A 14,462-nucleotide genomic window follows, 5' to 3' on the forward strand; every position below is an offset into this window, starting at 1 on the left:
CTTGTACACGAGGTCGGGGGAAGACGGATGCAACGCGCCCTCTGCTGTTCGACTCAATAACTGCAGTTTTTCAAAGAGCTGACCAAAAATGAAGATTGCAGAAAATATGTTGTTCCCTTAAGGTAAAACTAGTTTGAGAATTTTTTTTTTTTTTTACTTTTGGAAGGGGATCAATTCCATCTTGCACCTTCCATCCCATTTGCACAGGAATACACGCGAAGACACAAAACCCACAGACGGTCTGATTTAAGAAGCATCAAACTGAATTTATGAACATGGATACTCGTCATTACAAAGACATCGAAATGAGTCTCTCGGTTGTTTTTTCGCGGGGAAAAAGGGAAATCGCCTTTGTCCCCATGTCGAATGTCAAAAACAGCGATAAACATTTTGGTCCGGTACATTAAGCGATGCTGTTTTATACATATTTTTAAAGTTATTCTGAAATTGCTTTTACATTCAGTAGCATCTCCTTTTAGCCCTCTAAGCTCATGCAGCCTGAAAATGAAAGACATTTTCTCTTTTGAAGGAAACGGAACAAAAGACATCGACAAATGCAAAACATGTCGCACATGGGAGACACAACCATCCTAACCCTCAACATTTCTTTACATGCATCAAGATGCTGTTAAGGCGACTTTTTAAACTTCCCTAGAAACTGGTGACGATTGGTCGGAGTCCTGCTTGGCTTTTCCTCTGGGTGAACGGTTCAAAAGCAGTTGACAACACTGATGAGTTCATCAAAGTCTAATTTCTTTTTTCTCTCTCATTTTTAAAGCAGGAGATAAAAGCAAAGTAGCAGCAGCGGCGGCGACTTGAATTTTTATATATTTGAATATTTCTGCAAAAAATCATAGAGGCGTCGTTTGCTCGTGACTCCCGCAGAGCCCTGAGGTGGCGTCTACTGGCACACAAACACCATTTGACTCGGTACAAACACAGCGGGCGAACGCTCCCATACGCACGGAATTTCATAGTTACATTCATGCCTTGCTCCCTCAGTCTACGATCACGCATACACTCGCGCGTGCACGTACGTGCACTCAACGGGTAAACACAAGACAGAAAAACAAGACAGGGAGGAACCGTCCGGAGGGTCCGGCTGGACGTCGAAACCCTCAGACCTCGAAAATACTTCAGAGGCATTTAATTGGCGGCGATCCCTCAAGTTCGCTTTTCCCTCTGTTCCCAGAGATGGATGAGTAGGGGAGGTAAGGAGGGAAGGGGGGGTCAGATGAAAGGGTTTCGCGATGTCCCTTGACTGGGGTAAACATTTCCCTGAAAGAGGGACAGAAATAAAGAGAACCAGAATGAGAGAGAGCCAGGGAGACTTTACTATACTGACTGGATTTTACAGAGGAAAAAAAAAAGTTGCACAAAACGGCAATTAACCCTCTTTATATTCAACGCTGAAATGCGCTCGGCGGCGCTCAGTCGCCGGGCCGCATACGAAGTACTCACTGTAAAAGGATTCACCGACATGGGCCGGGGGACTTTGGGCTGCTGAGATTCCGGGGCAGGGAAGGAGGCAAATCCTGAAGCACACATGACAGAAAAATAACCATCACCGTTGTGACACTTGCAGGCGCCGACCCCGAGATGAACCGCGCATTTCAGTTCCTATGAACAGCTTATCCTAAATCGTCTGTGGAAAGTCAGCGCCTCTCAGCCTCCTTGGGTTTAATCTTGCACCAGTGAGCGTACAGCGCGACACATCTGCTTCAAGGGTGTGTTCAGCGTGTCATATTTATGACATAAACACACAGTATATGACATAAAAGTGACAAAAGTGAAATTATGGAATAAACTGCAACCATGGAGGTTAAGTGTTACAAGGTGCTGTCATTCAGCCACTGAGATGCCTCTTATACTCGCTTCTTAAGAGAGGACTCAGCTTCATGAACACGAGGAATAGGTTTGTGTCTACAAAAGTGTAGACATTTAATGGTAAATGTAAAATATAAACAAACTAAACCTGATTCAATTAAACCAAATGACAGAGAAGACACAAATGCCAAATGCATAAATGTTAAAATGATTCACCGATTCTGGCACATCAAATAGTAAAGATGAAAAATTACCATTGGCTTCCTGGTTATTAGCTGACTCATGAGGAAATGCATTCTGGGGGGTGGGTGCCGGGAAGGAGGCGGACGGAGGGAAAACAGACGTGGGTGAAGTAACGAATGCACTCGTGTCGCCTGGAGAGAAGAAACACGCAAAACAGAAAGAGCTGATGAGAGGAGACTTCTAATCCTTCTGAGCTGGATTTAATGTAAAACACATGACACACTGTTGTTCTCTTGTTGCATCTGCTTCAGTGCACCACTTGCAGCGTGGAACACGGCCATAAATAACTCATTTTAATGTATGAACGGCAATGATATCGGGGAGTAATAAGTTTATTTTCTTAGCTTCCCCTCCCATCTAATTTCTTTTCTCTTCTTCATCATAACATTGTTCTATAATGCTTGTGTCATAATTTGATTCATTTCCAAGATGCAAAGTTGCTGAATAACCATGAAAAGTTATCGCCCAAAGCCTCAAACTAGTCATGATTTAGGCATCTCTCTGCTTTTGTCAACGTAAGGCATGCTTTTGTGATAATCCCTTTTTTTATTATTAATGTAACTGTCTCTTAATATTTGTACTGAAGCAATTCATCAGTCTTCTGATTCATTAGCATTTATGCGCCTTAATTCAACTTCACTTGTGCCAAAGAACACCTGCACCTTAACTGATTATCTTTTTTTTTTTTACAAAAGGTTGCATATTGATAATTTAGCTTTTTTTTTTTTTTTTTTATCAAAATCCAAAACGTAATGAGTCAAAAAGTTAGTGATGCATTTTGGTTTCTCGTCGCCTCCTGGTGGTGTGAGAAGGTCGTACATGTAGGCTTTGTGGATATTTAGTAAAGAAAGGAAACTTTAATTTTTTGGGGTCAAAAATGCACATACTGACCACAAATATCATACTAATACCTCATACTGACTGTCAGTGAGTTCATAATTCACAGTTGTATTTGGTGTGTGCTGTATTTCTCAGTGCCAAACATATTAGACAGTGTACATTCAATGTCCTTTTTGTGTTTTTTACTTCAATAATTGTGTGTGTGTTTGTGTGTATGTGTGTCTGAAAGTTTTTTTTGTTCCCCCGAATTTTGTAGCTGTTTGTGAAAGATTGTTTGGCTCAGCTTATGCTTAAGAAAGCCAAATTAATTGGACAGGTTTTTTAGATCCTGATATTGTCATTGTCAAAATGCAGGCCGTGCAGTGTTTATATTTCTGTTAATTGCCTGATGGAGAAAAAAAAACAGTCTTTTAAAGAAGCATAAAACCAAATGGTTTTCCTTCAACTGCCAATCAAGATGTTTTCCAGTAGAATCATGTTTATCTTAAGACAGCAAGAAAATATTATTGTCTTTGCCTGATTTAAATGGACATTCAAGAGTAAAAAAAAAATTCAAGTTGCTGATAAACCAGTTGATATTGGAGCCACATGAACAATGTCACCGCATGAAGAATGTCAAATAGTCTTTGTCAACCACCATTATTGTTGTCAGAAAGACAGCAGTTTAACATCAGCAGTACTTTACAGTGTAGTTAAAAGCAAAACCGCGCTTGCGTTAAATTCATTGACGTTCTTATAACCACCAAACAGATGCTAGAATCTCACTTTGTGCAGATGTTAATACTTTTGAAAAAGGCCAGCGTTTGGTTGGTTGGTTGCGGAAACAACTTAAAACCAATATTAGCATCAGCCGACATCAGAGAGTCTTTGAAAAGCACTACGAGCATTTTACGTGAAGCGGCTGATCACAAAAGGCCTCGGCCGCCTTTGAAACCCTTTGAGGGAAGTTTGGTCTTGAGGTCTCACCTCCTGAGGCGCTGCTGAAGGGGTTACTGGGGGAGAGTGCAACGGGCTGCTGGGAAGCGGAGCTGGTGCTGGAGCTGAATGGGTTGGGGAAATCTGAGAGGAGAGGAGAAGAGGGGAGGTGGCGGTGGAGGGGTTTCGGATGGAGAAGATAATTCACATTGTGTGGGGTTAACAGGGTGCATTCCGGGCTATTCAACACCACGCTGCTCAGAGTCACACAGGCGCATCTTAATTAGGGGCTCTCGACAGCTTTCAACATGACGGGATGTAAATACAGAGCAGGTCCGCGGGGAGGAGGCGGGGGTCAGAGCTACCTACTTGCAAAGGTTTGGGAGCTGGACACAGTGTCAACACCGGGGGAACTGGTGAAAAATGAGGACAAAAACAGAGGCTTGATCACAAAAACAGTCATGGCATCCAGAGGTTGATCTGACAAGGTAGTAGTTTCTCTTACCTGGCAGGAGTGGAGCTGGATGACAGCCTGCTGCCAAACAGGGTGCTGTACTGGGGAGGCCCAGCAGGAGGAGCTGCAAAAAGGTTTGACACAGACCACATGTGACCCGGAGGGAAGAGGGGCTCTGACATTAATTTAAGACACCATGCATTGGAATCATCTTGGATTTAGAGTAAACAACAAAAATGCGTGTAAGTGGAGTCTGAACAAAAGCATCGAAGATGCACTGAGTAAAATATGTGTTTGGCTTGATGTGGAGAAAAAGAGAGGAGGAAATCAATAGCCGTCACCCTCAGCCGGGGCAGGAAACAGCCGAGCCTGTTGTAGTAACGCCGAAGGCTAATCACATGAATCATATGCATTGAACGGGCCGACATGGTTATTAGACAAAATATGTCTGATTTCAACCAGTTTCTAACATGTCAACAAGACCCTCTGAACCAGACTGTGCGCCATCCCAGGGCCAAAGACAATGAGCTTAATTCAGCGTCCGAAAGGCTTGGCATTTAAAAGTAAGGAAGTTATGCAACGTGCTCGAGACATCGTGTTGTGACAATCTGTATGGCACAAGAAACTCCCCATATATATTGCAATTGCAATTAACTTTTACATATGTTAAACTACCAGTGTAACAATGAATGATGGCACAGTACGTTGAGAAAACCTGCAAGCCAACTTGTGATCAAGCAAAAAATGGCAAGAAAGTCACAGGATCTTCCTTGGTAGATAACCTGGAAAGGGCAACTAAGTCATCAGGCATACAGTGCATTCCAAGTATTATGACATTAGTCTGTTATCGCCAGCTCCAAACTCAACCTAGAAAACCACCTGGGAATAAATTTGCAGGGGAGGAAAATCATTAAAATACAAACATTTTCATTTCGTGTAAAGAAGTGTTTAAAAAAAAATCACATGAGAACACTGTTTCCGTCTGAATCCAGTGAAGTAGAAGGTGGCCCACCTGTTTCAGAGAAGACGCTGTCCAGGTGCGACACGGCGGCGTACCTGTCCTGGCTGTTGGCGGCGCTGACCGGTGGGGTGGTTTGGCCGGCGCCGGCCGGCTGCTGCGGCTGCGACAGAGATTGGGGGAGGGGCTGCGCCTGAGGATGGCTCAGCCCTCCGAAGTCTACGCTGAGAGACTTGGGAAAGGCTCTGAAGGGCCCCCCGGCCCCTGAGGTCGACACTGTACGACCTAAGAGCCAGAAAAACAAGACTGAGAAAACAGCAGGTGGAAAAGGCTGACAGGGATTTCTTGAATTCAAAATGAAAAAGCACAATTAAGTCGCAATTTATATGTGTATTGTTTAAACTATACCAGCTATGATATCGATCTTTGTCTCTAAGTAGTTTCACTTTGGGAGCTGCAGTGACATCATTATTACAAATTTACAGAATGTTTTGGCTCCGTTATAGTTACGCCTACGGGGGACTTATGTATTCTGTGATATAAATATGAATAAGTACATATAATATCCCAACAGTGTTGCAAATGTGCAAATTGGTCATTTTAACAGTTTTAACAGTTTGACCTTAAAATAGGATCCTAGATGATCGGGAAATGGAAACGATTACACACGGAAATAATAAATAAAGTTCCCCTACAGGCTTCTACACAGCATATTAGCCATTTGTTTTATATATATAAAATGTTATTGATGTGTTTTCAAGGGTGAAACTACAGATAGGCAATATGTAATGGCAGACATAGAGTGGAAGAAGAATACTGCATACTGCAATAATAATGTTGTTAAAAAAAAACCCTTAAAAACATGTTTATCACTATAAAAAAAATTAAAAGTTCATGAGCTTGCAAACAACTTTGACCAAATCAGTGTGACCTTCAGGTCCATTCAGTGGCTGCCGGAATTTTCAACCACATCACGGGACCCCTATCAGCATGCTGACTCTGCACCCGATGTCATGGAGCAGTGGATATCCGCATGTTTTTCCAGAGGGCTGGCGTACAGCGCAGATAGAAATCATGTGACTCGGACCAGAACAGCCACAAAAATAGATATTGAATTGAAAAAGAAAAAAAAACGTCACAAATTAACCCTTTTAATGCTTTTCCATGCTGACAAGTTCATGGACATCTATCTAAATATACCTACTGATGTCGCCATGTGTTTAAATAAATTATCCTTCTGATTATTGATTTTTACAGATTAGGTTTTAGATATGCACAGGATTATCCCCAGATGTAATTGCAGATCTCCTTTGTGCTGCGAGTGTGGTATGAATGGTTTCTGAACAGGTTGAATTTAATGCTAAGGTTTCAATAAAAAATTATTTTACTTCTCTTGCTGTTTTCCTTTCAATTAAAATTCATTATTGCAATCTATTCTTGTGTGCATCTAACTAACTAACTAACCAACCAACTAACGAACTAACCAACCAACTAACTAACCACCTGACCAACTAACCACCTAACTAACCAACCACACAACTAACTGACTGACTAACTAACTAACTGACTAACTAGCTAGACCTGAGGCCTGAAAACACTGGTCTGGTACTTGTGTTGACCTGCATTCAGTCTCTTATAAAACATTAGCTTTGCTTTTAGTCATGAAATTTAAATTCTTATATTTCGTCATTCATTTTCTCTATCCTCCTATAAAATGAATGAAAAGCTCAATAAAACAAATACATACATTTTTAAGCTATTTGAAAATTAACTTTTTATGAACACGATTTTCCCTTTTTTGCCATCTGTTTTAACTTGCTATATTTTGTTTCCCTATATGCATTACATCTTATCTGTTGTATTACAGGCACTACAAAGAAAATGCAATTCAATCTATATTATTATCATTAATATTTTTAGAATAAAGTTAAAAGTACTTGATAATGGTTGGACAAGGAAAGGAAATTAAAAATCCAAAATCAGACTACATGAAGAAACATCTATCACCCAATAGAATACAATGCATGGCATGCTATGCTAACATTCCATGCTACAGGTATTAAACTAGAGATTTACGGCATGTACTCTCACCACAAATAAGCACGGACAAAAATAGAAGGGAGAGAAGAAAGGCAAGACACAAAGGTGGAAAGTTTTTTGGACAGTTTTCAAAGTCCAATCCCCAAAATACAACTGGAACACGGAGACAAAGGCAGGAAATTAGCACAGTCACCACCTTGGCAGGTAGCAAACTTTCCTGCAGCGTTAGCCGAAAAGGATGCTAGCAGCTGTTAGAGAATAAGGGGGCCCGCTTTAAGAAATATATGCCAGTGTGTGTGTGTGCGTGTATATGTGTGTGTGTGTGTGCGTGCACGTGCACTTTCAGCAGAGGAGTCAAAGACAGACTTGACCTTTGCTGATATAAAACATGCAGACGTCAAACTGCATGTTTTGCAGATATGATCATGTAAAGTCGAGAGGTAGGGCGTTTTCAGCAGACATTCCTGAACTTTCCAGATTATTTTATTTTATTTCTTTGCAAAGGGGGGGGGTGACATTAATGTATATGGTGGAAGTACAGCTGTGGCCTACATACTTCGTAGGTGTGAAATATCAGAAGCAGATGGGGGCAGTGGCAGCAGATACCAGTGGCAGATACCCCCTATAAATAGTTTTGCTTTAAACTTGTTTCTTCTTCCTTGAGTGGGGGGAACGGCGCATGTCGAAGCGGGGAAAATCCCAGCAATAGAGGATTAAATGTCGTGACACGGTCGGCCGTGACGCGATGAACAGAAGGGCCGTGTGTTCTCTTGAGCCCCAGTATTCAAATGAATGTTCACGTGAAACCAGTGGACACTTTGCATACCCTCTAAAATGGATAATATGGCACAGAGGAGGTTACCAATGACAGCCATTCAGCACATGCTCCGTCGGCTTCTTACCTAAAGTAAAGTGGTTTTTGAAAGAGCTACTGGCTAAGAAGTTGGAGGGAGAGAAGAGAAGACAGGGGGAGGGAGGACAGGAGAAAGAGTCAGTGAAGCCTCGTTGAGCTTCTCAATTCATGACAAGCAATGCATTTTGCTCAAACGATGACATGGATGCATTTTTCGAACTGATGCGATTTCGGCGGAGGAAAAAAACGAAAAAGAATGCCAGTGGGATGAAAACCGTCCTCGTGAATGCAGCGGGGCGTGGAGCTGATCAAATCCTCGGAGAGAATTGGTTAAAATGATCCAAGTCGAGAAAAAAAAACTGATGACAGAGCGAACAACTGCACGTCGAGGGAAATGATGAAGCTTCTTTACGACAGAATCCATTTCCTAACAATACAACAGAGCAGATGGCTGCCAACACTGTCCTCTGTTTTTTTTTTTATATATGTATCAGGTAAAAATGAATTTAACATTGGTCCCGGTGGCATAGACGGAGCTAGTAATACTTTGTATTAACACAAAATAATAATGCAGAAATGACAAAATGCTGTGTAATGTCAGAACATTTAGAAAGCTATCATTGACTGACAGATAAAATACTTCTCTAATGATATTCTTTGAAAATAATCACAGAAATTAAAAGAAAAGCCTGCGATCACAATCTTGAAATTATCAAGCAAAAAAAGGATAATAATGACATGCATACTTTTTTTTTAATTTCTAAAATCACAAACAGTATTTCAATTTCTGATTTATATTTTTTTGTTTATGACCCCTGAGCTGTATGCATAATGTGGGGTCGTGGAAGTCAGGACCAAACCTCTGCAATTTAGGCCTCATCTACTTTATAAAAACAGAAGAAGGCTGGTGTCATTATATACTTTTTATTATCATGCGTGTAAATCTTTCCAAAAGGGGTGAGGGGGGGTCACAGACATATTATTTCATTTTAAATATTAGTGAAGATAATTTCCACACACAGCGAAGCAATCTTTAGAAATGAGTTAACTGTGCAGTTGTTAGAGGACTATTTTTTCTAACAGCCGATTAATACACCTTGCACTTGTGATCCTTGCAGCTGCGCTCAAATAAACTGCAGTTTATTGCGCTGAAACCACATGTCGTCCGGTGACACTGTGAGGCTCATTAAGGAGTTTTACGGTGTTTATAACAAGGGACTGTTTGTTCCAGATTCAGCTACGTAAGGTTTTTGTTTCTGCGTTTCGGTGGTTGTTAGAAGGATTAAGTCGTACTGCCTTTCGGTCTTTTCGGGCTCTCAGCCCAGCTGATCTACTTCTCTGCAAATAGTTAGAGCACAACTGATACACTGACGGGGAGATTTTGTGTTTACAGCTGATTAAAATCCAAAGGTTGAGGGTCAAACTCCTGCCTGATGTGAATTTTTTACTTTCTTTAAGTCCAAGAATATTAATCAGGACACAGTGGTTGTTTAAAAATCAAACAATTTTGGCTCCAAATCTGATGTTTTTAACAGAACTATCGCTTTTAAAAGCTTCTCATAATGACAAATAAATCTATGGGATAGAGGAGTATTGTGTATTTTCGTGACTTCGTACTTTTTGCCGTTGGCACTTTTGACTCTTTACCCGATATATAACGAATATCAGCGCTTATATTTTCACCTCTTCAGTGATAAAGTTCAAGCATTATTCAGTTTCTCGAACCGCGAATGGTGGTTATGAATATGGGTTTAGAGGGTTAGAGGATACAAATCGTTGACACGTTTTTCAAAATAGTTTCCACAGCAAGTCAATGACAACACTGCATGACAACATCTCCGGCTGGAAGGAGCGCAGGAGGGGCGGGGGACAGACCTGAGGGCCGAGGGAGGGCGGGGAAGGACGGCGGGTGGCTGTGACCGCCCAGAGCTGACGACAGGGAACCCGGCCGCTGCCTTTCAATCCCGCAGAGGGTGGGATCTGCAATGTGGAGAGATAATAAAAAAAAAAAAAACAGACACTTGAGCTTCAGATGGACGCGGCCCGGAAATATCGACCCGAGATCGACCTCCGACCTTTCAAAGGGGGGTCTCTGAAGCTTTGGGAGCGGGAGGGCCGAGCGGTGAACGCCTCCGTCCGCATGTCGGCGGGCGAGATGGCAGGGGCTCTGTCCCACGGTGGCAGCTGGGACGGCGGCTGGTGGACAAGCGGTAGAGAGAGAGAGCAGGAAACAGATGTGGAGAGAGAGAAAACAGAGAACAGAGAAGTTTCAGAGTCTCTCAATAATTCATCAGCATCTGCTTCGACGTGAAGGCGCCCTGACTCGCTCCGCCTCCACTGCTGCCACGAGGACAATCCAGGTCCGTTTTATTATCTTCCATCTCCCTGCTTTATTATCTTCCATCTCCCTGCACCGCCACATGCAAAAGCTCAGCCTTTGTCGCATCTGCCCCCTCCAGTGCTCCGCCCTCCAAGCGTCTTCACCAAATATTTACGTAAAATTAGAAATTCCACATCTGTCTGTCACATAGCTATGGCTTCCGAATCACATTTTCATATTCGTATTCGCAGGATGTTGATTCAGGTTGAGATCAGATCGGCCTTCACATCTGACACAGAGTTGGGTGTCAGCTTCAGCTGCAATCAGAGGGCTGATTTCAAAAAAAACTAATGATCGTCAGCCCCGATTTGACCTTTGGACACTTGAGATCAATAATCACATTTATAAAACAAAAATTGACATTATTTAATAATTTTCTTTGAATATCAATGCTCTTCTTCACTTGAACCTATTGTTAATTTTCAGGTGATATCTTGCTGATTTGACATTTTGATAATAATTATTGATATTATATACCGGTAATACATATGATTTATAATTCAATAAATCAATCGATTATTCAATGACCACGATAATAATATTATAATAATCGATAAAGATTTTTGATGGTTAATTGTATAAGAAAAAAATCATATATAATATTATATCGTATAATTTGCAAATTGGCAAAAATGTACATGCTTCTTTACAACTTGGAAACACGATTCAGTCTCCCTATTGATTCCGTAACTAATACATGTTTGGTGGTATTACTCGATACGGTTCCGGTATCTATGTGTTTTTTCTCCATTTCTCAAATGTACCAACAGTGTGTTCTCTATTTTCACAGGGTTATACAATAATAACAAACAAGCAAACACCAGTCCGCGCAGGAGCTCGTACCAGTGCCCTTGCAGACCTGGCGTTGGGGGGCAGGTTATGGGATGAGGCTTGGCTGCCGAGGGGGCCGTGAGAGGGGGGCCCAACCTGGACACCGGGGCTCCATGGACCGTCCACGTCTCTCCGGTTCTTGCTTTTGGAAAAATGCCTGGAGAGGATGAGGTATAGCAATGATTGTAAAAAGGGAGACGAAAAAAAAAAGGCCTTATTTGAGTCGCAGGCTCGCGTTCCTCCTCATCAGGCTTGACGATGGGCATCTGAAAAATACCATCAGCGTTTGTCAGTGACGGCGGCTTTTGAATGTTTCCTCCTGACAGCGGCTCCAGATAAGAACCGACCCTGGGAGCAGTATATTGTTCTGCTCTGCTCCAGTCTTGCGGCAATTCGCCTTTCGGGAACATGAACGTATTTTTCAAAGCTGTAAAATGATGAGCCGTCTTGAAAGTTGGAGCCGGAAAGTATTTCATATAAATGAAATGTTGCAATTTTTGCAGCTGATCCATCCATCGCTCGGACGCTCCTCACCATTTCTTCTTCTCATATTTGTCCTGCAGGAACTCTTTGAACTTCTGCGAGTCCTTCATATCAGAGCAGCCGTCCGTCTTTGGATCAAACACACACAGCCAAGTCCTCCTCCCAACCTGAACACACACACACACACAAACACAAACATACGGCAGAAAGAAACAGGAAGTCATGTAAGTTTCTGTTTCCAACTTAAAAAAAAAAAAAACAACGCCATGTTTGTTTGATATTTCATCTCAGAGAGAATCACAAAAATACACATTCTGAAATTGGTGATTCATCTGCGGGCGCTGGATTCAGAGTGCGGCAAATTTGACGGCCTATGAATCATGACTGGTCAGATCGCTCTTTAGAAGATGAGGAGGAGGAGGAAGAGGAGGAGAAGGAGGGGAGTCTGGGTGACAGAAACCCCTGTCTCTCCTCACAATGCAGTGTTCTTGGAACCACAGACACACACACACACAGGCACACTTGTGTGTGTGTGTGTGTGTCTGTGTGTGTATCCTGGCTGACGCTCAGAGTGCTCCTCTTGAAAGCTCTTCTGTAGCAGTGTACCCTGCGCCCTTGTGGCGTGTGGAGCACCGGCAGGAAACGGCTAACGGCCTGAGAGCCATACAGAAGCCCTCCACCGCCCACCACCACCCCGACAACACACACACACATACACACACCGCAGGTGCGCTGATGCCCAGCACGGGCGTGGATATCTCACCGCATGATTTGAAACAGTTTGTTATGAAATTGCGATCCAAGAGATGTCGTTCAGGTAAAAAGCTAACATATAGATAGACTATTTCTGTGCTGATGGCTTAATGGTTGTGCTAATATACCGATCTACTTTATTCTCACACATCTGTGTGTGTTCATGCTCAATGACAGGCAAAATACTGCATTACACGGTGTATCAATACATCTGATTGGGTGCAGCTTGGCGTGATCACCTCAACCCCCCAGCAGTCATGTCACTCACCTCATTGCCATGGTTTTGCAGGAATTCCACTTCCTGTTGGGAGAAAGTTGTCATGGAGATAGACTTGACTCTGTGAGGGGGGTTGAGGCCTCTCCTGGGACGCGGAGATGAGAAGAAGAGAGGAATTTAGAGGAGGAGGAGGAGGTGGAGGAGAAAAAAAACATTTTTTTTCTATCTCCCCGATGGACTGAGCAGGTGGGAGAGGAAACATCTAACTGTGAATTTTAAGGGGCTGTGAAGTAGGTGCCAAACACACACACACACGCACACACTCACGCACACGCACTTTCCTCCGTGATTCCAATGCTCTCCATGCTGTATACGTGTGCAAGATTGCGCAATAGCTCTTTAGAAAAAAATAAATAAAAAGAAAGTGCTGAACCCGTCCTCCTGCGGGGTGAAGGGACTAGGCTGAACATGCAGTACAAAATGTGACAGTACCCCCCCCCCACACACACACACACACACGCACACGCCTACACTGGATAGGAGCCCGGAGCGAGAGAGAGACAGAGAGAGGGGGAGAGGTGTAGTGTCAAACCTGCACCATGACGAAACCAAACGAAACTCATAGCTGGAAAAATACCAACTAGCGGTTTGTCGTTTACCAAGCTGTTGGAGGGACACGCATGGTGAGAGAGAGGGGTAGAGAAAGAAAGAAAGAAAGAAAGAGAGAAAGAGAGAGAGACTGCGTAAATGAATGTGTGCAACCTCCGCTGTTGCACCAACACTCCCTGCTTGGGGAAAAAAAAATCTAAGGTGCAATGTCTGGCCTGTCACTTTTAGAATTATTATTATTATAATTATTATCAGTATTATGATGAGGATTAAAATGTCTTCCTCCCTCCTCCTCCTCCCCCCTCGAAGCGATGCTCCCGGAGGCTGCAGGTCGCTACTCACAGCATTCCGGAGCACGACGTGCAGACGAAGCTGCCCACGGTGATGTCGGTGTAAGTCACCCCGGGCTGGCCGCACTCGAAGCAGTGTTTGTTTACCCCGGACTGGGCCAGCTCCCGGACCTTGCGGGCGCAGATCTCCTGGTTGTCCCGGTGCTTTCGGTTCGACATGTCGAAGCCCTCCGCGGTGCGTCCCTCCCGGGCCTCCTCCGTCCACAGAGCCGCGTCACGGCCGCATCGCGGAGGCGCCTCGGAGAGCAGCTTCGCCCCGCCGCCAGGCTGGACGCGGGGAGGGGAAGGGGCGCGTCAAGCTAGAAGAAGCAGCATAACGGCCGGAAGAGGATGATGAGCACTTTCAAAATAAAAGCAAACACAGGAAGCATCCTGCTCTCTTGGTGTAAATCGCTACTTGAGGGGGTCTGAGTTGGAGTCAAGAGTTCAGGGTGTCTCTGGCAGATCCTGCAAACCCCCTTCCATTTTAACCGCTGTCTCTCCGAGACCCCCCCGCCCTCTCCATTTGACAGTCCTCCCATTGGCTGCTTTCCCCATTCCTCGCACCGGGCGTCTTCGAGATGTATCAAAAGAGAGGGGAGGCGTTTTACGTCGGGTCCTTCCCACCAGTAAAATCAATTTCCACTCTCTCATCGCGAACCAAGATATTTTTCCCTGAGTGGAAATACAGATGTTTACCTCCCAGAATAACCAAGTTCATTGGCCCCGT

The 14,462-nt window shown here is 43.5% G+C and overlaps 1 protein-coding gene across 3 annotated transcripts; it reads right to left on the reverse strand.

The window, feature by feature from the left end:
• Positions 1-245: 245 nt before the first annotated feature.
• Positions 246-14,046, reverse strand: agfg2 (ArfGAP with FG repeats 2). Of its 3 annotated transcripts, none has more exons than XR_015107605.1 (14): positions 13,746-14,046; positions 12,846-12,939; positions 11,876-11,991; positions 11,354-11,498; positions 10,206-10,326; positions 10,006-10,110; positions 8,180-8,212; positions 5,292-5,522; positions 4,331-4,403; positions 4,191-4,238; positions 3,877-3,969; positions 2,082-2,201; positions 1,462-1,535; positions 246-1,278 (listed from the first exon to the last, which is right to left on the reverse strand). XR_015107605.1 is itself a non-coding variant. In XM_086166172.1 (14 exons), the coding sequence occupies exons 1-14, from the start codon at positions 13,910-13,912 to the stop codon at positions 1,231-1,233; spliced, it is 1,464 nt and encodes a 487-aa protein (XP_086022298.1). In that variant the 5' UTR covers positions 13,913-14,046; the 3' UTR covers positions 246-1,230. The 3 variants fall into 3 exon arrangements, 2 of the variants coding, with proteins under 2 accessions (XP_086022298.1, XP_086022299.1); XM_086166172.1 differs by having other exon boundaries at positions 4,195-4,238; XM_086166173.1 differs by lacking the exon at positions 8,180-8,212 and having other exon boundaries at positions 4,195-4,238.
• Positions 14,047-14,462: the final 416 nt, after the last annotated feature.

This window comes from Fistularia commersonii, chromosome 19 (assembly GCF_037954325.1).
Source record: "Fistularia commersonii isolate RoL2024-O1a breed Wild chromosome 19, RoL_Fcom_v1.0, whole genome shotgun sequence".
Classification (NCBI taxonomy): domain Eukaryota; kingdom Metazoa; phylum Chordata; class Actinopteri; order Syngnathiformes; family Fistulariidae; genus Fistularia; species Fistularia commersonii.

Coding starts and splice junctions, on each gene's coding strand:
- agfg2 (XM_086166172.1), bottom strand. CDS start 13,912: ATGTCGAACCGAAAGCACCGGGACAACCAGGAGATCTGCGCCCGCAAG. Junction 10,327..11,353: donor CCAGGTCTGCAAGGGCACTG/GTACGAGCTCCT, acceptor CTTGTCCACCAG/CCGCCGTCCCAGCTGCCACC. Junction 5,523..8,179: donor CAAAAACCACTTTACTTTAG/GTAAGAAGCCGA, acceptor TCTGGCTCTTAG/GTCGTACAGTGTCGACCTCA.